The sequence below is a fragment of the Trichosurus vulpecula genome, chromosome 4, assembly GCF_011100635.1.
Source record: "Trichosurus vulpecula isolate mTriVul1 chromosome 4, mTriVul1.pri, whole genome shotgun sequence".
Lineage (NCBI taxonomy): Eukaryota > Metazoa > Chordata > Mammalia > Diprotodontia > Phalangeridae > Trichosurus > Trichosurus vulpecula.
Window position 1 is genome coordinate 230,196,622 of NC_050576.1, and position 24,407 is coordinate 230,221,028.

The window sequence follows — 24,407 nt, forward strand, 5'->3', positions numbered from 1 at the left end:
TGGGGTGAACCACAGGAAGGAAGAAGAAGAGGTGGAGGGATGTTGTGTGTTGTCATTTCTTTTCTATTTGTCAGATTTAAGTCCAAAGGTAACTTTAGAGAGAAGTTTGCCAGTACTCTGTAATCCCCTAAATATTAACTTGGCCTCAGCTCAGCAAACCACATTAGGGGAGGCTCATATGATTTCCAGGCTGGATGGTTTCTGGTCTCAGTTGCCAAAGGCAAGTTTTTAAAAACATCTCTAGGGATGTCCAGGGGGAGGCTTCATTACCTCCCACTTGGGTAGGTATAGGCTCCCCTTAATAACAAATTGTCCTATTGGCAAGAAGCAAATTTCACTATGTAAGGAAGACAAGATTGTAAACCTCGTAGGGGATCAGAAGATTGACAGACTTTCCTAAAGGATCCTTAAATTAAAGAAAAACATTAGTTAATGTTTGGAAACTTTGGCTCAAGGTACTGTCCAGAACATGTCTTCTTACACTGATAAACTGAGAAAAACACACTAATATCTTATGTTTAGGAAGCACCTTCCAGCTTACAAAGTGTTTTCACCTCTGTTTTGCTTCTCAACACAATCTTCCTTAATCACCTAGCAAGTGGTTTGCATGCAGTAAGTGCTTAACAAATAGTGCATTCATTTCTTTGCCTATGCTTTTTTAGAATTTTTGACTTCCTTTAAGAGTCAGTTCACATGCTGCCTTCTTTAGGAGGTCTTTCCTAATCCCTACTATTACTAAAGTCTTCCCCTTAAGGGTTATCTTCAATTTTCTTTCTAACATGTATGTGCCTCCCTATATACATGTTGTAACATCTATTACAATGTAAGTTCCTTGAGGGTAGGAACTAATTTTTTTGGTCTTTCTTTATATCACTGGCCTTTAGCACAATTTCTGGCACATAGTAGGTGCTTAAAAATGCCTGCCAATTCATTGATTGATTCTTTTTCCTTCCTAAATGACTAATTAGCAATTTATGTATAACACTTCATCTACAATTTTTGAGGATGTATTTCATGGAATTACAGACTCAAAGCACAGAAAACGAACTTAGAGATCATATAGTCTTACCCTCTCAGATAGCATCTTAGGCTCTTTATGGTCCTCTGAATAGACTACCTCTATGGTATTGTGTTCAATTCTGAATATCACAGCTCAAGAAGAATATTGATAAACTGGTGAGTGGCCAGCAGAGGGGGACCAGAATGGGTGACGTGCCTTGAGTACATGCCATACAGTATGAATATTGAGTGAAGGAACCTGAATTGTTTTGCTGAGAAAAGAAAAGGCTTAGGCATTGGTAGGAAGGAAAGAGAAGGGAAGGGAATAAGCATTTATATAGCACCTACTATGTACCAAGCATTATGCTAAGTGCTTTACAAGTATTATCAGGATACCATAGCTTTCTTCAAGTGTTTGAAAGGATGCCATGAGTTGACTGGGTCTGCTTCATCTCAGAGGAGCAAGGGATAAAAGATGCAAAAAGCCAAATTTCATCTTGATGCAGGAAAGAACTTCCAAACAATGAAAGTGATTTCCAAGTTGAATGAGCTGACTCAAGAGGTAGTAGGCTTCTCCTTACTAGGAGATCTTCAAGAAACAGCTGAATGACCACCTATTAGACAAATTGGAGTATCCTTGGTCAGGTACAGCTTGGACCACATGGCCATTGAGATTTTGGAATTCTGTGCAACCATTGGTATTGTGTGTCTTGGTTGCAATTTTTCCTATGAATTAAAAGCATTCTGGTCATTCAAAGCTACATTACTTAATAAAACAAATAACATTTACTTTATCACCTTCGGTTTTGGTCTGGATTCTAAGGTTGTTGTCCTTTGTTCTTTTGGTCCTTTTTGAAAACTAGGAAAACAACCTTGGAATCCAGACCAAAACTGAAGGTGATAAGGTAAATGTTATCTTTTAAAATTAAGTAATGCAGCTTTGAATGATCAGAATGCTTTTATTTCATAAGGAAAATTGCAAGCAAAAACACCCCGACAATTCTACAATCTGCCTGCTCACACTTCATGTTAGCATTCCCATTCTGCCATTGTTCAGTATGGAGCAAAAAATGGCTCATTTGGGTCATTTAATGTGGTGGGATCTGGTTGTTTTTCTGGCTGGTCATAGTGTCTCACTCCTCCATTTCTTGCTGCTAAATGAATTCCTGAGATACCTTTACAGCTCTTCAGATCATCATAAATGTTGCTTAAGAGGAGGAAAATATGGTTGAGTAAATGAACAACAGATGGAACATAAATGGTGCCACATGTCAGACTTAACCTCTTCAGGAGAGAAAGAAACAAAGTGTTGGGATTCTATTCTGACTCTGTACACAGATGATGAACAAAGCCCATGGCTCCAACCACAAAAGGGAGATACAATTGTGCCTCATATGTATCTTTGTATAAAAATGACCACATTAGACCCCTCTGGATGAAAAAAAAGATGACTCCTTTCTTCTTAAAACTCTGGTTTCATTCTTAAACATCACCTTGGTAGGACAATAGTCTGCCAGAGTAGGGGGGAAAAGCACTAAAGTGTCATGTGTTTTTAATTATAATTCTGAGCAAGCTCATGTAAAGTTTCTTATACCAACAGTTGTTCTAAAAGAGTCAATTTTTCTTTGTATAAACCCACCATCCCCAGAAGAAAGAGTGAACACTCCACAACACTTTTAAGATAGCCTTCTTATGCCATCGTAGATAAGCATTGAGTAGTTATTGAGTAGAAGTGCTAGGGGCTAGGGGGACAGCAAGAAGGAACACATGAGCTGGGCTGCTCAGTGAAGGCTTCATGAAAGAAATGGTTATAGAGGTAGGCCTTGAAGAAGAGGATTCAAATAAATGGAAAGGAGGGGAAAGGACCAGTTATGACTCCGAAGGATTGAGTAGCTGCACCAACGTGGACACTCAAAGGTCATAGATTAAATCTGCTCCCTGGATCTAGTCTATGGTGGATCCAAATATAGATTAGGCCCAGAGGTGGCCCAATATCCAGTATTGAATCCTTTGTCTATGTGCCTAGGGTGCCCCTGAAGCTATTTTGGGGTTGCTCTAAATGTAGCTGATCTCAAGCTCATAGCCTTTAGTAAGAATAGGTCCCAAATATATATTCTGTCGCTAAGTCTTATTTCATTTGACCATGCTTTGTTAATATCTCATAAAATTATATTATCTCTATAGACAGCGTAGTAAGGATGTACACTGATGATGAATTGACACACACATTGACAGAACTAGCTCAGTGTTTGGGAGGCTCTGAAGGAAGGTGTGGGAGAGAAGACTGACTACCAGACCGAAGGTCTACAGAGCTGTGATGCTGACCTTATTGTTGTATGCCTGTGAAACCTGGATGGTATACCAGCACCATGCCAGGAAATAAATCACTTCCATTTGGATTGTCTTGGGAAGATTCTGACCATCACCTTACAATATAAGGTGCTAGACACTGGGATCCTTTCTCTAGCTGGATTGCCAAGCATTCAAGCTCTATTTCAGAGAGAGCAATCCTGATGGGATGGTCATCTTTGAATGCCAAATGTACATTTGCCTAAAAGACTATTTTATGGAAAACCCACAAAAGGCAAATACTCACATCAAGGTCAGAAGAAGCAATACAAGGACACTCTCAAGGTTCCTCTGAGAAGCTTTGGAATTGACTGTAAGACATGAGGACACTACAAAGGACCACCCAGTTTGCAACTAAGGAATTAATTGGGGAGAAATGAATGGAGACAGCAGAGTTGTTGTTCATTTGTTCAGGCACATCCAATTCTTTGTCGTCCCATGAACCATAGCATGTCAAGGCCTTCCATCCTCTACCATCTTCCAAAGTCTGTCCAAGTTCATGCTCCTTGTTTCCATGACACCATCTATGTATCTCATCCTCTGTTGTCCCCTTCTCCTTTTTGCCTTCAATTTTTCCCAACATCAGGGTCTTTTCCAATGAGTCCTGTTTTCTCATTATGTGGCCAGAGAAAGTGCTGTGCTCTATGAGCAAAGTGGAATTGCAGTAGCTCAAAAGAAACCTGAGATGCACAAAGTTAGAGACATCTCCACTCCAAATGTTCATATGGACTATTGTGCCTGACCTGTGGTAGAGCCTTTGGAGCTTGCCTATACCTTGACCCAAGCTTAGTAATATCATTTGGGTCCTCTTTGAAAATGAAGGAAAAGAAATGACCATGTAGGTCATACGAATGACAAATACTGAAGCTGAAGCTTGGCCACATAATGAGAAGACAGGACTCATTGGAAAAGACCTTGATGTTGGGAAAGACTGAAGATGAAAAGAAGGGGATAGCAGAGGTTGAGATACATAGATGGTGTCATAGAAAGAAGGAACATGAACTTGGACAGACCTTGGGAGATAGTAGAGGATGGAAGGCCTTGACGTGCTATGGTCCATGGGATGACAAAGAGTTGGATGTGCCTGAACAAATGAACAACTTTACTGTCTCCTTGAATTTCTCCCCAATTAACACCTTACCTCTTTAACCTGCTGTGACTATGGTTTGACTTTCCATTCTTTCAGGGCTGGCTCTTAAAATTTTTTTTGATCCGGTTGAGGATTTAAGTAGTCTTCCTTCACTCATTTTATTTGGCTTTAGATCACCATTGGACATTTATTCATCTTCATCCCCCATCAACTCTATTTCTTATAGCTTTGAAAGCTTCTGCCTAAGACTTTGGGGCTGGGCCTAAAAGGAATGGATTTAGTTTTTATCTTGGAAGGGTGGATAGCAGGATGTAAGGTTGAAGGTTCAGAAAGGGTACCTAAGGTTTAAAGACAAGAGGGCCTAAGTATTTAAGCCTTTATCCTCTTTGGCCTTTTCCTCTTCTACCTTTCTACATCTTTTCTTCCTCCTTCTCATTTCCTCCTTGCTCCTCATGATTTCCTTCTCCACTGTTCTGAGAGAGTTCTGGCACATCTTGCCACAAATACTGCTTCATGATTGATTATTTCGTATGCGCCTATTTATGTCAGCCTTCTTGACTTGGCAAAGATGCTTTGGATAGCCTCCCTCTGTCTGCTCAGCCAACATGAGTGGTTGCCAGGGTCTCAGGTGCCCCTTCCCCAGCCTTGATTGGGCAGGCAAATATACCAATCATTAGTGGCTGAATAGAAGAGTAGTCACGGCTAGAGTACCATAATATATGGATGGCATTCTCAATCCCTGGCACATTCTCTTGTTTAACCCATAATGACAGTTATGGCCCTTTAGTTCCTCTCCAATAGATGTCAAAATCTAATATCCTTTGCTAGTCTTTCCTAATATTTAGTCTTTTTTTGTTGGTTGTCTGGCCTTACTAAATGATTTCTAAAATTGAACAGAACAAAATACAATCTTGTTCTTTGGATGCATTTAATAAAAACTGTCCAATTTACTCATAATGATTTGGCACACTGGGGCTCTTGTCTGCTTCAGTTTTTCATTCTCTCTCAGATGCTAATTATTTTTTCTTTCAATACTCTTGGAGTTTTGGCCTCTGGTCTAAATCTTGCCTGCTGAGCTGTGTGTTAGATTTGTAAATTGGGTGACATCTGTTTTGAATTTGATCATCTTTCATTTTCTCTCATGCCCTCTTCACTTAGTAATTTCCACTTTAATTGTGTGGCTCTGACCTTTTCCTGCATGTTTCGGACAATAACCTAGAGAACTCTTCGTTTTGGGGACAGAGAAATTAGGGAAGCCAAAAGTTAACAATAATGGTCATTCAGAGAGAAGATGCTGCTCCAGGAGCCATAGCAACCAATACAGATAAAGATGAGCAGTTAATAAGAGAGACTCACTGCTGTCTGTCTGCCTGCACCAATATCTGGGGGTTCCCACCACAGAATCTCAATGGCTTAGAAGAACAATGACAGCAAGGAGAAAGGACTGAACTAACTGAAATCACTTACAGGGAAAGAAAGCAGGCTCAGGCATCCGTGCTCTCATGGTCTTTTCCCTCTCCCTTTTGCTTGCCTTTCTTTAGGTTACATGGGGTGGGAGGAATAGCAATGGGAACAGAAACTAAGACTTTTTCTCATGTGCATAGCCATGTTGGTGAGATTTTCTCTTTCTTTCCTTTATTTCTTCATTTCTTCTTTTCTCTTTCTCTTCCTTCTCTTCCTTTCTCCTTCTCCTTCTCCTCCTCCTTCTCTTTCCCCTTCCCCTTCCTCTTCCCCTTTCTTGCTTCCTTCCTTCCTTCCTTCCCTCCTTCCCTTTTTCCTTCCTTCCTTCCTCCCTCCCTCCCTCCTTTTTTGCTTCCTTTCTTCTTTCCCTCCCTCCGTCCCTCCGTCCTTCCTTCCTTCCTTCCTTCCTTCCTTCCTTCCTTCCTTCCTTCCTTCCTTCCTTCCCCCATGATGAGACTACATGGTATAGAGTAGCGGACTTAAAGTCAGAAAGACCTGGACACAAATCCCACCTGAGACACTTAACCAGTGTCTAACTATGGGCAAGTCATTTAATCTCTCTGACTCTCAGTACCCTCAGCTTTAAAATGCTAATAGTAGCAGCACCTACCTCAAAGGGCAAATTTCAGTGGGGAATAGGAAGTAAAGTTGAAGGCTCAGGAAGATTTCCTATGGCTTAAAGGAAAGAAGATGGCTGTGATACCCAAACGAGACCATGTATGTAAAGTGTCCTATTAAGAGTCATTTCTTATTTCTCTCTTTCAGAATTTGCCTGTGAAGTGCTTCTGTTAAATCATTGTCCCTGGGATTTATTTAATGAGAAGAGGTTCATCTGTTATTAAAGTGTCCCTGATACATTTGGGGGATGTAAACAATTAGTGGCACTTCTCAGCTCACAGGCAGGTTTGTATAACGTTTAATACTTCTCCAAAGCATTTTCTCATGCATTATGTCACACACTTGGTCCAAATAGGTTCTGTCTCCTAGCCTCCTGACTGCAGGGCTTTAGCAGAGGAAGCTGAGGGAATTAGACGCAGGAATGAATGAAGCTTAATCTTTCTTCTCTGGTGCACATGCCAGTCACCAGGAGGGAGCAATCAGCCTATGGGCTGTGCACAGAATGCCAAGTGACCTCCCTAATAATGGGCCCTCTCACAATCCCATGGGAGGCTGCAGTGTGAGTTCTAAACCAGCTCCCTGAAAAGCAGCAGCATGGAAATTGTGTAAAAGCTTAGGGGGCATACTTGACTTCCTAAGAGCACGTGCTGGAGGGATCAACCCTCCCTAAAGTTAATTTTGCATCCCTGGGAGGCCTTCCCCCTGAAGATATCCCTAACCAGGTTATGAGTATCTTAGAATGAAAGATTTAAAGTGTCTTTCTACACACACTGTAGAAGAATTTAATAATTATCTAAATCTTTATATGCTCAGGTGACATAATGGTGAACAAAGAAAAGGAGCATCTGCCATCATTCTCCAACCAAAGAAGATGAAGTTGAGGGGGGATGTTTGTATCGTCTACCTCACAGGGGAGGATAGAAGTGGGCACTGCAGAGCTTTTATTTTAGCTGAGGCAGCCCTGGACAGAAATTGTCATTCTGTGGCACAAGGCATATATTCCATTTTCTGGAAGATGTTTTATTGCAAAGTATGAGTGCATAAATGAGGTGTTTTTGTTGGGCTCATTTCCCATTCAAAGGCAAATGTGGTCATGGACCTAGAACCAAAAATGGGACAACATCCATTTACCTCCTTCTTTGCGTATTGTCGCTGTCCAGGTGTCGAATGAGAAGCTTGGCAATGGCAGTGAAACTGTTACTCATCCGGTAGATATCTCTGCTTTGAGTCCCCAGGATGGTAGAGAAGGTGTCTGTGAGATTCTTAATCTCCAACAGGAGAAGATGGTGATAGGAATGCTCCATGTTAGCGAGCTGGTCCACCAGGTAAGTCAGGCAGGTCCTCGCACTCTCCTGCCAAGGACAACAGGGAGAAATCTACATTTGGTTCATTCAGAGAGCCCCAGAATCAACACAGCACATTCCTTATGGGGGACTGAGCTATCATTTCAAGTTACATCTCACATTGTTTGTTCCCTGGCCTTGCTATCTCCAGTTTCTTCCTCTGTGTCCCTCCAAACAAGCCTGCATACCATGGCTAGACATTCTTAAAGCAACACTTTTGATTCAGTGAAATAAGAAAAGGCTCTTTGGGGAAGGAGAAGAATTTAAGGGGAAATTAAGGTGATGGAAAAACAAAATATAGCAATAAAATTGTATTCTAATAAAAATAATACTTTCATTATGCAGGACTATTTTTGATTTTCTTCGTAGCTATTAGCTCTGAACTGAAGACCCAAAGAGAGCTTAATAAATGCCTGTAGAATTGATTGATCATATCCATCCCTAAATAATAAACATTCTCAATGTCCTACTACATAAAATCCAAACCTCTCTGTCTGGATTTTGAGATACCATGGATCTGATTCTCCCTAATATACATATATACATGTATAAACCTATATATCCATACATGCATGTATATATGTGTGTGTGTATATACATATATATATACATGTTATTAATATTTTAGAATGAAAGATTTAAAGTGTCTTTCTACACATACTGGAGAAGAGTGCAATAGCTGTCTAAATCTTCATATGTGTGCATATGTATGTATATATGTATTTTGTTTTGTTTTGTTAAACTTGCTCCTTCCTTCCTCACACACATGCACACATGCAACATGCCACTATCATGCTAACTCCCACCTTCATACCTTTGCCCATTTTGACCCCCAATTCCTTGGGCTCTCTCTCCCCCTCTCTCCCTTTCCCCTCTTTAAATCCAGCCCTTCTTTCAAGGCATTCCCCCCAAGGAAGCCCTCTTTACTCTGACCTCCTGTTATAGAATCAAAGAGTCTGAGAGGTGGACGGGACTTTGCGGACTATCTAGAACAAACTAGTTTTAACTAAGAGTTCCCTCTACAATACAATTAATGGGTTGTCATTCAAGTGTGTGGGGGCTGACCACCTCTTGAGGTAGTGCATTCTACTTTGAGATAGCTCTACTATGAATTTTTTCTTTATGTCAAGGTTAAATTTCCCTTTTTGCACCTTGAATAAATTCTTGTAGAATGAATGCATGCATGCATGAATGAATGAATTTATCTCCTTGTACACACTTCTCCTTCTTCTGTCCTTGGGGGCCAAGAAAAGCAAGTCTAATCTCTCCTTCACATGATGGCCCTTCGAATATTTGAAGGCAGCTACTATACATTCCCTTGAATCTTCTCTTCTTCAGAACAAATAGCCATAGTTCTGTCCATCTATTTTTTGCATGACATAGTTATAAGATTTCACACAACAGAGCTTTTGCACACAACTTCATTCTAAACTCTGGCCTCTTGTTTTCTGACTGCAAGTCTGAATTTTGCTTTTCCAACTTGATGAGAAGCTCCCAGTAGTCAGTCCAGAGAAATTACTTTTCTTATACTCCTATTTTATCCTTTACAATACTTAGTACAAGGCTAGGCTCTGCTAGGCATTCAACAAACATTTGAAATTAATGCATTTATTTAAGAGAATCCATCACACAAAAAGCCAAAGTTACAAAATGGGAAAATTAGAGGGTAGTCAGGCACAAAGGGAATCTTTACACAGTGATTCACTTCAGGATGACTGAGCAGAGAATCTCCCTAACACACTTGAAACATGATTTGATTTAGGAAAAATTGTATGTACATAGAACTCTACTGAAACATTTCTTTTGTATAGTATAGGGAAATACACCTATCAAACAACAAATATTTATGATGTGTCTATTATGATGCATTTCTGAGATGTTGTGGGGGCCACAAGGAAGTCCAAAACAGGTATAATTCCCACCCTCAAGGAGTTTATACTCCCTGCTCTCGCAGTCCAGTGTCCCTGTTCTGCCTTCACTACTTTTCCCTCACAGTCTTCATGATATAATTAACTAATTCAACTTTTCAATTAATTTCAAGTCTTCTTTTGTATCCTTTGACCTTTCATCATATTGCTGTTTATTCCCCTCTAAAGCTCAACCCTGGCTTACCCCTCCCATTCACCACCTTTCTTGTCCTTGCATGTTACTAAATGCCTTTGAAAGAAGTGAAACAACCAAGTGGACTGGGGCCACTACAGATCTGTGTTCTTTAAACTTAACTGGGCTCTCAGTGCTCCTTTGATTCTTTTCTAATTCACTAGTGATCACATGTCTTGTAGAGAACTTCTAAACCTAACCCTGTACCTACCTCCTACACCCTTGTTTCTTCCTCCCCTTTATAACTCCTAACCCTAACCCTGTACCTACCTCCTACACTCTTGTCTCTTCCATCTTTTCTCAATTTGAATCTACTCAACATCACCTCCTTCTCTTTTCATTTGCTCTAGTCTTGGGTAAAAGGGATGACTGTTCTCTTTGTCAATGCCAATAACTCTGCTTGTGTCCTTGATCCCATCCCATCCTATCTCCACCAGGGGCTTGGTCCTTCAATCCTCTCCTCTTTTCATCTAATCTTCAATATATCTCTTTGCTCTGACTCTTTCCTGGCTGTCTACAGAAATGCCCAGATCTCTCCCATCCTTATATATTGAAAATTTACTTCCTTTGACCTTGAATTGCCCTGTGGATATCATTTCAAGTCTCTCCTTTCTTGTACAGCCAAACTCCTAGAAATAAACTGCCCACACTCATCACCCCCATTCCTTTAGTTATTTCTCAACTCCTTGAAATTTGCTTCCCTAAACTTTCTGTCAAGCATGCATCTTTCTCTTGAGTCTAACATCACCAACTGTCTGCTGGAGTTCTGGGAAGAGGTCACAGATGAAGATACTCATTTGGGAGTCATCTGTATTCAGGTGATTGCTGAAGCTAGAGAAATCTCTGATCCATCCCTCTTGTGTGATCCAAGCTACCTAAGCTCTCAGTATGGTAGGTTGTTCTCTAAGGCTATCAGGTGCAAAGAAGGTGGCCATCTGCATTGGCAAGGTAGATTTTCCTATATTGATGAAATTACAGGTCTAGTTACTATCCCCATTGCAATAGAAAGAGGCATATGGATAAAGAGGAGAAGAGAAGAGTGCTCAGGACAACATCTTAAAGTCTGCTTAAACTTAAGTGACAAGACAAGAATGAAGCAAGCACAGAACAGGGAAAGTGTCATCAGAGAGGTAGGAAGGGAGCCAAGAGATTGCAATGGCACAGGAGTCTCTGAGCCTCAATTTCCTCATTTTCTTTGCCCAATGGGGATAATACTTGAATTACCTGTTCCACAGGGTAATTTTAAGGCAAAAATGGATGATTTATATTTTGGAAACCTTAAATCATGTTGTAAATTTCAACTATTCTCATTAATATTATTACTATTGATTAACTCAATTCAACAAGCATTAATTAAGCACCTATTAATTAAGCATCCTGGCCTCATGTTAGGCGGTGGGTATATGAAGACAAAAATTTAATAGTTCCTGCCTTCAAGGAGACTCCATTATACTAGGGGTGAAACACCACAAACACAAATAACTAAATAATAATAATAATATAATATAATAAATAGTAAAAACATATAAGCAAATGGAAAGGTATTTTGGGGTGGGGTAAACCACCCCACGAGTAATTGGGAGCATTAGGAAAGGCTTTATGTAGGAAGTGAGCCTCAAAAAGATCACAGATAAGTAGAAAGAGCATTCTAGGAATAGGGAACAGCCTGTACAAGGGGAAGGAAAGTGGAGGATGGAATGTCTTACTTGGGGTCATATTATTAAAATCAGCAAGAACAAATTCCTGGGTGCCCTGTCTCATCCAAGTCAAGGTGGGCATCAGGTTGTAGAATATAATTTTCCCATATGCATAAATGACTGATTGGGCATCCATTGCCAACAATTGTACAGATACAGATGTTTCTTATGAAATAGATCTACCTAGATACACATTCCTCATGACTTTATTAACTACTGTGTTAACTGTAAAAATTTGCTTTATAATATGCTTCTATTAGAAGGAAGACAGTTGCAGGCATTGGCCAAAAAGAAGTCACTGAAAACCATCCAAACTCAGAAAGCATCTCTGACAACCCAACCTAGCCAGTCTAAAACACTCATGAAGGAATAATAACCATGGAAAACAAAGAAGAAAGGACACAGGTACTCCAGCATGAATATAGGAAGTCATGCCAAGTTCACATCATCTATTGGGTCATAGCTGTGCAATTCATTGGAGCAACCAGGTAGGATTTTGTCTTTCCTCCCTTTCCTTTAGATCCTTATTTGGTGACTACCTCCTAATGGTTAAATGAGGTATTAATGATTATTAATGGTGATGTATCCCCCTTCTGATGCTACATTTATATCTATAGGGAAGCTGTCAGTGTCTTAATTTCACACATAACATTAGTAGTAGTAATTAAGTTTCAATTTCTATAGTATTTAATGAAACTGCTTTGTCTCTTGAAAAGTATTTGGTAGGTCATGGGAGAGGGAACAGATTCAAGATAAATGATATCTGGTACCTTTAGGGTTTTTACAATGTAGCTGAGAAAACAAAATTGGTACACAAAAAATTATAATTCATATCAGAAAATGATCATTGAAGAGGAAAAGTACAAATAAAAGTTTACAAGAAAATGAGAAAGTAGAGATCAGATCCTCATCAAATCTGTCTTGGTGTTTTAGATTACAGATGTGATAATTCCATGCCAAGAATGATAAAAATAATTTGTTATGGAAATGGTGGCAAATCTGTTGCATTTAAAAAATATGTTTGATGTTCTGTATCCGGTTTCATCTGTAATCTTAGGCTGATCTGGCTTAGCTGGGGCACATTCAACATTTTCTGGCAGACTTGCTTCCAATATTCTTCATTGGTTTGTGAAGCAATACTGCTCACAATCTTTCATCCTCCTCCTCTGTACAGTTTATAAATTAGTTGATATTAAGCAAGTGTTGTCCATTGCTACCATTTTTCCACTCATCAAGGAGATAAAACACGAGTTAGACATGATGGTTTCTGGGCACTTTTGTCCACCTCACTGTGCTAATTATTTTGTGCTGGTGTATCAGTAAGGCAATAATAACAACGTAGATGATAATTGTCAAAATGCCTCTGTGGTTCCATATCACAAAGTATACAACACTCTCCACATGGAAGGTAGAAGAAGTAAACCATTTATTCAGACACCAGAGGACCAGATCCCACAAGCCATTTGTCCAATCTATCAGAGCAGTAAAACATTCAATACACGATATCACAACTTGGAGCCTCGCCATCCCAAAACCTCTTTGACCCCCTGCTGGGGTCTTCCCCAAAACAAACTCACAGTATAGCTAAGTCAGCTTTTTCAGTTCTAATCATCATGACAGCGGCCATTAGCAGCCATTAGCGGCCATAACTGCTCTCTGTCCCTTTCTCTGCATTTCCTGTGACATAACTTCCTTTTCCTGTCAGGAAGCTCCTCCCACCACATGTGTCTTAAGCTTCCTGTGATACAAGCAGGTCACATGGCCTATTAATGGGTGGGAAAGATCTTCAAATCTAAATTGCTATTACAGCCGGTTAGACATAAAATGTCACATACAATGGCAATCATCAGAATCATTCTTTTCCTTTGTCCATTTGCTATTTTTCAATAGTTTGTTTAAATAAGGAAACGGGGCAACTGGGATTACATGTAATGTCTTTGTCAGCTTTCTTTTTTCTTTTAATTTGGTATTAATTTTGACCTTTAATCAGACAATGATCTGTCTACACAGATAACTGGTTCAATCATTGCTTCCACACCAATAATCAATCATTTACCAGCCATCAAGACATAGACATTTTCATGCTTCCAACTTCCTTCTTGAAAAAAATTCTAAGTAGCCTGTAAGACTTTTGCTTCATTTATTTTAAAATTATAAGACATATACATGTATAACACACACACATATATGCACATATGTGTACATATGTATGTATATGTGTCTGGAACACACACGTGTACACACACACTCACATACACACCAACATCCCCTTTATATTGAAGTCACCAAGTGTTAGGATCTTGATTTGAAGGATCTTGTCAATTTCTTCATGGAAGGAGGCACATAGAAGGTGCAATATAAATGTTAGCTATTATAAGTCAGACACTTCACAAATATTATCTCCCAGATGCACAGGATCATAGATTTCACTCTGAAAGAGACCTGAGAGCTCCAATCTCCTCATTTCACAGATGAAGAAACTGAGAGTCAATGAGGTTAAGTGACTTGCCCAGGGTCACACAGTTGGTAAGTGTATGAGGCAGGATTCAAACCCAGGGCTTCCTGACTCCAAGTCCAGTGGTCTTTCCAGTATACCATGGTGTCTCTGTGATTTCTTTCTGTCTGCTGATTTCATTTGTAGCAAGACTGTCAAGTATAATATGGTGCAGTTTCTCCCCTAATACATCATTTCATCAGCTGTTGGGCAGGAAAGTCATATTTGAAGTGCCAACAGTTAAATTAGTGAATGCAGATGGTTTTAAAACTTCTGACCCCACAATTTTCTGCACCTCTGCCACCAGTCACTTCCCGAATGGAAGAGGGATGTCAGGATTGAGTCATTTGGCATCTTTGTTTCATGGCTTCCCATGGCCCCAGATTCACCATCTGGTACAATGGTGATGAGCCTCTGGACCTGTGATTTCACTTGTGTAGAGAACTCTAGGTATGAGCTTTTCCAATGTAGATTGCAACTTCTCTGCAAAAAATAGAGAGTTGCCTAAAGCACCAAAAGATTCACTTACCCAAGGTCACACAGTCAGTTTGTGTCTGAGACATCAACCCATTTCTTTTTGACTCTGAGGCTGCTCCTGTATCTCCTATGCCAGACATCCTCTCATCCAAGCAACATCTGTGACATTTTTTAAAAAGAGGTGGTCTCTAGGTCTGAGGTACATATATGAGTTAGTGAAGCCCCTGAAAGCATAATTGTTAACAAGCAGCTATGGAAAAGCAAAATATGAAACTCACATGTGACTCAGTTTATTATGATCAGGGCATAGTTGGTAAACCATTTACTGAGCAATGATGACATGAGAGAGCGCTGGTCTTGGAGTCAGGAAACCAGGTTGTGAGATCTCACTTCCATACTTATTAGCTGTGGGACTTTGTACAATTCACTCAAGTCTCAGTTTCCTCATCTACAAAATGGCTATACTACTTGTACCACTGACCTCACAAGGGCGCAGTGAAGAAATCGCTTTGAAAATCTTTAAGTGATATAGAAATGTGAATTGTCATCATCATTATCACCATGGTAATTATTATCATTAATATATTACGATCAGCTTTCCTGAAAAAACCTCTTCTGGCTGTGGGCCTATGACTCTTTAAGCACTGAAATTTATTACCTTGTGATATTTATCTCCATTCTTCAGTTATTCCCCTTCCTCTACATATTTCTTCATCTCTTTTGGACTTTAAAGTAGATTGAATTATATGTTATTTGTTTCTATGTACAGATATCCATAGACATTATAACATCCTCAAGCATATGTCCTTTACCAGGCAAAACTCACAGACCTTATTGAAGTGGGCAGGGCAGCAAAGAATCAAGCTACTCAGTAACCCCTGTGTTCTGGGGTAATTGCTTATTTAATTAACTTTTAAAAATGTGTCTGAGCCATCCAATTGGGCAACTCCTGTGCTATTCTGCAAAATGGTTGTACGAATGAGACAAAGAGTTTCTAAATAAAACAGACCTCCAATAAAGTGACATAATACCACAGTTTCCTCATTTATAAAATTAAGGAACTGGATTACATACCCTCTGAGGTCCCAATTCTATCTATGATCCTATGTTTCTGGTGTGTGTGTGTGTGTGTGTGTGTGTGTGTGTGTGTGTGTGTGTATGTGTGTGTGTGTGGTGGCAGTGTCTGGACTTGTGCTATCATCAGGGGTGGTAACTCCCCACATGAAAACTTTTTCTACCAAAATATGGGGTTCCCAAAAGTCTTTATGTAGTTTTCACCTTTAATAGGTCTAACAAGCTTTAAATCTCTTTGTAGTTTAAAACTACACTAAGTCTTTTGGGACATGCTTTGTTTATCTTTCTCAATTAAAGAAAATTCACACTATCAATTTCATTAGTTTGAGAACTCCCTTGACTGTTACTGATTAGTAACTTGTATTCCTAGAGAGTTGTCTGGGGGCATGGAGAGATTCAGTGGCTGCCCGGGGACACACAGCCAGGATATATCTGAAGAGGGATTTGAATCCAGTTTTCCCTGATTCTGAGGGCAATCTTCCAGACATTGCTCTATGCTGCCTCTCATTTTGGATAGAGCAGATAAGGTCAACAAAGTGACCTTCACTGTAGCAAGGAAAGGGCCAATTTGGAAGGGCCCATCTTTTATACAAAGTGCTTTTTAGAATGGCATTGTATCCCAAAATTACATTCCTTGTTCTCCTCTCCCTTTTGATGAAGCCACAATTTGTTGGTATAGATGCAAAAGGCTAGTTAAAGACATTTTCTCTTTTGGTGAATTAAAAAAAAAGAACTGAATTAAAATTAGATGGCATTTACATATTCCTAAACAATTAGGGTCAATGTAAATTAGAAAAAAATAACAACTTTCATACTTTTCTCATTATTTGAATTCAATTGGTGTGATCCCAGCAATATAAACCAGTTTCTTAAGGCATGGTGTAAGAATGTGTCATTTATTTTTATGATATAACTGATATAATATTAAATAAAGATCAGTAAAATGATACTTTCTGGACAATAAGCATTTAAAAATACAATAGCAGTAGAAATTATAAAAACACAGCAGCTGATGAAAGCAGATGTATCCTTTGCTTTGATTCAAGTCCAAATTGGAGAATATGGTTGATCTTAAGGCTACATTGGATTCTGGTCAGCTCTAGAGACTCTGCCAAGAATGGTGTCATTAAACTCCACCCTTCTGCAGATGGCAGGGGAGATATTTGTGTTCAGACACCAGTCACATGGCTCGAGTTCTCAATGGTGGGCTTGACACAGCCACCTTAGAAAGATGGAAGAGCTCAAGAATGAGTGTAGGATGAGAAATGGAATTTCCAAGATTTCAAAGGGAAATTTCCTATTCATAACACTATTTGATAACACCACTATTACCACATCTAAAAAAGATCGACTTTGTTAATATTTAAAGCAATAGAAAGTTAGAGAATGATTATCTCAGTACTTCCTAAAATTCAAACTCTATCCTCCTAAATAGATAGCACTTTTTTAAGATTGAAAAGAGAAAGCCCTAACCACCTTTTCCTCATCCTAGCTCCAAGCTCATTTTTACAGCCCCTACTACTTACAGGGACAATCTAGATTTGAGTTTTTGGAATATTGCCTCCAATTTAAATACTGTCAAAATGTTTTAGAGTTGGAGGGTTAAGGTTAGGTTACTGATTGATTTTATTTTATTTTTTAGGCAATTGGGGTTAAGTGACTTGCCCAGGGCCACACAGCTGAGACCAGATTTGAACTCAGGTCCTCCTGACTTCAGGGGAGTGCTCTATCCACTGCACGACTTAGCTGCCCCTTTGACTGACTTTAGAAAAAATGGGAAGTTGGCATTCAAAAGTGTAGACATTTTAGGTGGGCAAGAAGGACCTTATGTTGCCTTTCAGGGACCCTGTGTGTAGTTATACATGTGTGTGTGTGTGTGTGTATGTATATATATATATATATATATATATATATGGAGAGAGATCTATATCTAGATAGATAGATAGATAGATAGATAGATAGATAGATAGATAGTTCCCCTCCCATGTATATCACCCTTCTCATTGCGATAGTGCTCAACAATGAGAGATATTGAAAAACATTTGTTTCCTGGGACTGTCTCGATTTTGTCTTTGTAGCCCCGGAACTCAGCACAGTGCCTGAAACAGTAGGTGCTAATAAATGTTTGTTGATTGGTTGATTCAATTCAACCCAGTAGGGACTTTAGGGTTGAAAAAAATCTCAGTAACTTGAAGAACCCAGTCTGTAATATTGAATATCTCTTTGTGGACTGTGGACTGTTCACAGAGTGAAGACATGAAAAAATTGTCAGAGTTCTAGAATCTGTTATCGAGACCCTTCAGGAGGTATTGATGAAGTAGCTGGTTATTATATGGGGGAGGGTGTAGCTAGGGAAAAGACCTGCTTCTGAGGAATAGCTAAACCGTGGCTGAATCTTCTAAAAAAAAATCTGTGCTTTTTTTTGCCTCTTTATAACAAACATATTCCAACATCTCAGCAGGTAAAGCTTCAAGTTAGCCACGTACGGGCAGCCCTTGGGGATTTGCCCCATTTATCCCCTTTACAGACTGTAAGAGAAGGGTTCTGTGAAAATGAAGATTAGATTTTGTATTAGAATTGTAGCTGTAGTTATAAAGTACCTTCCTTTTTGCTACAAAAGACCATTAAAAAATAAAGAACCTGGGACTATTCATTACAACTGGATCACAACCATGACATTGTTTCCAACCTGCCAAATGGGACACCAAGCTGGGTATAGGCACCGGTTTGTTACTTACAGGGCTGAATGAATCAGGAAAATAAATTTCAGTGAATTCCAAGCCAATCATAAAGCAATGGAATGGTCTCTCAAAGCCCCCTCCACCATTTTGTGTGTAGGTGTAAAGCTGCACATATATTACTGAGTATAAGTCTCATGTAAGGTATGACTTTCTCTTTCCCAAAAGTTTTTTCACTCCCATTTGAGGAATAAACTGCACCTATTCCACTGGGTCATGAATATTAAATGAGATAATATATGTAAAGTGCTTTGCAAATATCAAAATCTAATCATTAACTATTATTGTTGTTTACATTTTAGTCAATTCTCTTTCCATTATTATTAGTGTCTTGTGCCTGATTATAAATTAAACAAGACAGAGAGGGGCTACCAAATTGTTTTCTGGTTAGGGATCTGGGAAGAGGATTGAACTGTTTTGTGAAAAATATTTTGCCTATTGTATTTAAATACAATAAATTTTAACATAATTGGTGTACTGGGTTTTAATATAATTAGCTTCTTTGGTAATCTTCTATACTTTATGCATGAAAAAAATTAATTCTGACACTACACCAGACTGGCAAAGGGGTCCGTGGTACATAAAAAGGTTAAAAACCCCCAACATACAGGGACTTGCAACATCATTCCTACCTCAGTGTCCTCTGGGGCTCCAAGTGAGTAGACACTCATCATCTTTTGATTTTTCGATATTAATAAACACATCCCATGATAATCTCTCTGGGCACATGCAAGTTTCTCAGGGAGTCACAAGAACCAATACACAAATATTAAATTTAACAGATATATGTCCTTAAGGGAAACTCAAGCCTGGGCAGGACCAGCCTCCCATGGAGAAGTGTCAAGGAATCGGAGGCTGCCTCACTGGAGAGCTCCTTACCAGGTCTTAGCTCCCTACATCTCGTTTATTACTACTACATACTAGTGGTCTTCACCATCTACAAGAGCTCAAACTACATCTATTCTAAGTGGGGCTGCTCTCCTTACAAGTGAAGCCAGTGGCTGCATGTACTCCCTATTAAAAGTCCTTTGCAATTAGAAAACTGAAAATCTCAGCATATGTACTTACAGCTCAAATGTCTCAGAATGCGTGCCAGGACTGCCATCGATATTGATTCCAAAGTCTAGGAATTCTGATTTTCTAATCACTTTGAATCTGTTTGAAGAACACCAGATGTTTCTCTATTTATTTTGACTTCGTTTATTACTTAGCAGGAAATTAACTGATGTTGAAAACGCCATGCATCAGTGGAATTTTTGACCATTGATGGTTTACCTCCATAAAGGCTAGCAATCATACTGGTTAATGGAATAAAGTTAAAGAAATTATTGTGAGAGTTTAAAGCCAATGGACCAAATATCATCATCTTCTTTGGGTTTTTCATTCTTTCTAAATTAACTAGGACCAAAGCCCCTGATTTGTATTCCTAAAACTCTAATCCCCATTTAATTTCATCCATAAACAATGAGGAAAGACAGCCATAAATGTTGGTTCAGAACAATAATCCACAGATTAGATTGCTAGATGGCTGTTCATCTTACATTTTCCAAGAAGACCAATGACATCATGAATGAGTGACATCTTGACTTCCATGTGAATCGGATTTAAGTGAGGCATAGTTGCACAAAGTCATCAGCCTCACTCTCTCTTCCAGAGTCATCAAAGTCCGGTGGCAGGACAAAATTCAGGACTAAAGATGATGACACAGTATACAGTGAGTGACTATGGTGTCTTTGATGTCTGATCAAGCTCTAAGCACTCCACAATACCTGCTTCTATCACCTTCATGTCCCATTAAAGCAAATCGTTCACATCTACCTATTCTGCCGGGGATGTCTTCACATGCTGGGGGTAGACATCCCTCTATCTCATCGATGGGTTTGAGGCTTGTTGGTTGCCCTCAACCTGGTTTAGTCTACTTGCTGAGATGGTTTACCAGAATGTGGCCACTGTGTACACTACAGCTTCTTAGAGCCACGGGTGAGAGTTTGGTGACACGTGGACACCAAAGGTGGGTGAGCAGTCCTAAAAAGGTTCAGCAACTAAATCATTATTGATTAGAGAAATGCAACTTAACAACTATGAGGTACTACCTCATACCTATCAGAATGGCTAATAGTACAGAAAAGGAAAATGATAAATGTTGGAGAGGAGTGGCAAAACTGGGACACTAATGGATTGTTGGTGGAGTTGTGAACTGATCCAACCATTCTGGGGAGCAATTTGGATGCTCAAAATGCAATCAAACTGTATATATCCTTTTATCTCTCAATATCAGTACTAGGTTTATATCTCAAAATGATGATACAAAAGGGAAAAGGACTTACATATACAAAAAGATTTATAGCAGCTCCTTTTGTGGTGGCTAAGAATGGGTTAATGGGATGCCTATCAATTGGGCAATTGCAGAACAAATTATGGCATATGATTATGATGGAATATTACCATGCCATAAGAAATGATGAGCAGGTGGATTTCAGAAAAACCTGAAAGACTTACATGAACTGATGCTGAGTAAAGTGAGCAGAACCAGAACACTGTACACAGTGACATCAACAGTGTGTGATGATCAGCTATGAATGACTTAGGTCTTCTCAGCAATGGAAGGATCCAAGACAATCCCAAAAGACTCATGATGGAAAATGCTGTCCATATCCAGAGAAGGAACTGATAGAATCTGAATGGAGACCAAAGTATACTATTTTTCACTTTCTTTATTTTTTCATGTTTTTTTTTCTTTTGGTCTGTTCCTTCTTTCACATGACTAATATGGAAATATGTTTTAGACTAATATGGAAATATGTTTTATACAATTGCACATATATAACCTATATTAAATTGCTTACCATCTTAGGGAGGGGAGGATGGGAGGAACAGAGAAAATTTAGAACTCAAATTAAAAAAAATGTTAAAAATTGTTTTTATATGTAATTGGAAAAATAAAATATTATTTAATAATAATAATAAAGGGTTCAGCAAGCCCTCTCATTGGAAGTGATAGTCCTCCTTGATAACCCCATCCAACTCATAGATTAGAGGACAAAAAGTACCTAGATTTCAAAACAGCAACTGACAGTTTCATATTATTCTCGTGGACCAGATAGAGCTAGATAAGAGCTAGATAAAAGAGCATTTGGGTGGGTTGGGAAATAGTTTCATTATCTAATTCAGCAAGCAGTGATCATTGCCTTGATGGCATCTTGGAGAGAGACCTAGAGTGATATGTCCTAGGGCACTGATCTTAGACGGCATTAACAGTCTCCAGGATGAAGAAGATAATACTCTTACCAGGTTCTGTCTTGTTTGGACCCCATATAGAATATATTGTGAGCAGTCTGGGTACTGTATTTTATTAAGAATGATGGCAAGCTGGGAAATACTAGAGAAAGGTGATCAGAGTGGTGGCTATTTCACATGAGGATTAGACGAAAAAGTGAGCGATGTTGAGCTGGGAAAAAATAAGACAGGCAGCATATTATAGTTGTCTTCAGGCATCTGAAGGTCTACCATGTAAAAGAGAGATTAACCTTATACTTTTAGGTATCTAGTGCTTTGGGCGGAGCATTAGATTGGGATTCTGAAAGACCCCAAAGAGGTCTTAGAAAGAACTCTCAAAGAGAGTTCCAAACCTGTCTCAGAAACAGACTAGTTGTGTGACCCTGGGCAAGTCACTTAACCTCTCTGTCTGCCTCAGTTTCCTCATCTATAAAATGGGGATAATTATAGCACCTAATTCCTAGGGTTTTTGTGAGAATGAAATAATATTTGTAAAGCACTTTACAAACCTTAAAGTACTATGTGAATGTTGTTTGTTGTTGTTATCCTACAGGAAAGAATTAGGAGCCAAAAGTAGGATCTGCAAAGAAGCAGATTGAGTTTAATGTAAGGAAAAAGGTCTTAACAATTACAGCTATACCAAAGTGAAATAGGCCACCTCAGAAGCACTGAGTTATCCCTCACCAGAAGTGAAATCTGGATGACTGCTGTTCAGGGGGATTCTTGTTTAGGAAAAGGTGGGACTATGTGAATTTCATCACTTAGTTGAGATCCCTGGCCTATGACTCTCAATTAAAAAAAATATTTGTTAAGAAATCACTGACCACTTAACATTTATTGATAGTTTTGTACACCCTTGCAAAGAGGTGATTTCTGTGAATATTTTCATTGTAGGATCATTTTTCTCAAATATATACTTTGCAAGTCTCTTAGGAAATCCTCAAGAGCAAAGTGCCACAATTGTGTGTCTGGACCATCAAAAGGAGCATTCCTATAGAGCACTGAAAGAAGGAGATGAATGATTAATTCTCCCCAAAGGAAAATCCTGTCCTACCATCAGGTAGGCATTGGCAGCTGGTGGAATGGGAGAAGGGCAGAAAACAGGAAGAGAGTATAAGTTAGCCCCACCAGCTCCAGAGTTGAGGGAAATGTGAAAGAAGGAGGTTAGGTATCATGTATTTGACATTCAATACAGTTAAATAGAAGTATGTTCCATCTAACACACACACACACACACACACACACACACACACACACACACACACACTCTCTCTCTCAAAACTTTGCCCAAGGTCGTAACCCTTATGGAAATGGCAATTTTGATTCACTGATCCTACTTAGTCATGGTTTAATAAGTTAAAGGAGGAGTCAACTTAACCCCAACGGGTGTTTCCTATACTGCCCTATCTCTCACTCCCTGCTTTGGTTCTCCATTTCTCAGGAAGTTTTTAAAAGCTGGCTGACCATGATAGATCTGGTCCTCAGCTACTTTTGTTCTGCTTTTCCTTTTCCTTCTGACTTTGTGAAAGGTCTTCCGGCCATCCCTGAAACCTGACCTGGACGAATGTAAGCCATTTCTCTGAATGAGAAGTGTCCTCACCTCTGAGAGCAGCAAGGACATAAATCCTCTAGCTGCTTAGCTGGCATATTCTGGCCAGTTAGGAAAATGAGACCAAATGGAAAGAATCTAACACCCATTCCCCCTGACAGCAGAAATACTAGTCAGAAATGCCAAATGATCAAATGCCAAAGGACCAAAAGATGTCATGTTGACAAAATGCTTTGTGAACTTCGAAGCACTAGAAAAATGTCCGATGTGATGATGAGTGAAGAGAGAGGCTGCCCTCATCCCTACCAATACAATATGGACATTGGTTGGATGCTACATAGACTGTAATGGCAGTGACAATCTTGAGTAAATACTATAGGGTAATATGGAACAATGACATTTCAAGGCACTTTCTCTCTTATTTTCGTCACTCTAGAGTGGCTGCCCAGGAAATCTAGTAAATGGGAAAAACATACTTCCAGAGCCGCCCTAATTTACTTGGTCTGGCCATTACTACTAATGAGACCATTTCCTCATGGGAATTGGACTATTTCAAATGAAATGGCTTTGGTCTCCTTTGGTATGGAGGTGAAAGAGCAAACCAATTCAAGTGAGGTTCTCAGAGGAGGGCCAAAGAATTCCCGAGGAACTCTCTTTTTCCTATCTAACCAGTGTCAAGCACTGATACAAGGAAGACATCTTCAATGGGCCAAGTACCCCTGTAAAGACATCAGAGCTGCCAAAGTCCAGCCTACCCAGTTTGCTGCAGGATGGACTAGAAGGTCCTGTTGAATGAAAACAACCACCATCAAAAAACAAACTTTCCAGAGTCCCGCTGCAGTCCTCTGAGTTCAACAAAAATCAATCCTGTCTGGATTTAATTTAAATCACTCTAGATTCAGTTAATAAGTGTAGAAAAAAAGAGGCCAAAGCAATTTGAGTTGTTTTTAGAGCTGGGGAACACTTGATTAGGCTCTTTCATAGCTATTTCCCATAACCGAAGAAAACCAGGCTGTCACAATTCAACTTAGGACATTTTACCACACAAACCTAATGTTCAGTTTGGTTGGTGTCTTAGTGCCAATGAAATGTGTGATATGTATGTGTAAATGTAAAAATGTGAAATGTAAAAAAAAGCTGTG

The 24,407-nt window shown here is 39.3% G+C and overlaps 1 protein-coding gene across 1 annotated transcript in view; it reads right to left on the reverse strand.

The window, feature by feature from the left end:
• The window catches only part of VEPH1 (ventricular zone expressed PH domain containing 1), a 221,833-nt gene that overhangs the window by 109,984 nt on the left and 87,442 nt on the right, over positions 1–24,407 (reverse strand). Inside the window, exon 7 of the mRNA XM_036756099.1 lies at positions 7,649–7,869. Within this exon, the coding sequence (XP_036611994.1) occupies positions 7,649–7,869 (221 nt within the window). The remainder of the gene's footprint in view (positions 1–7,648; positions 7,870–24,407) is intronic.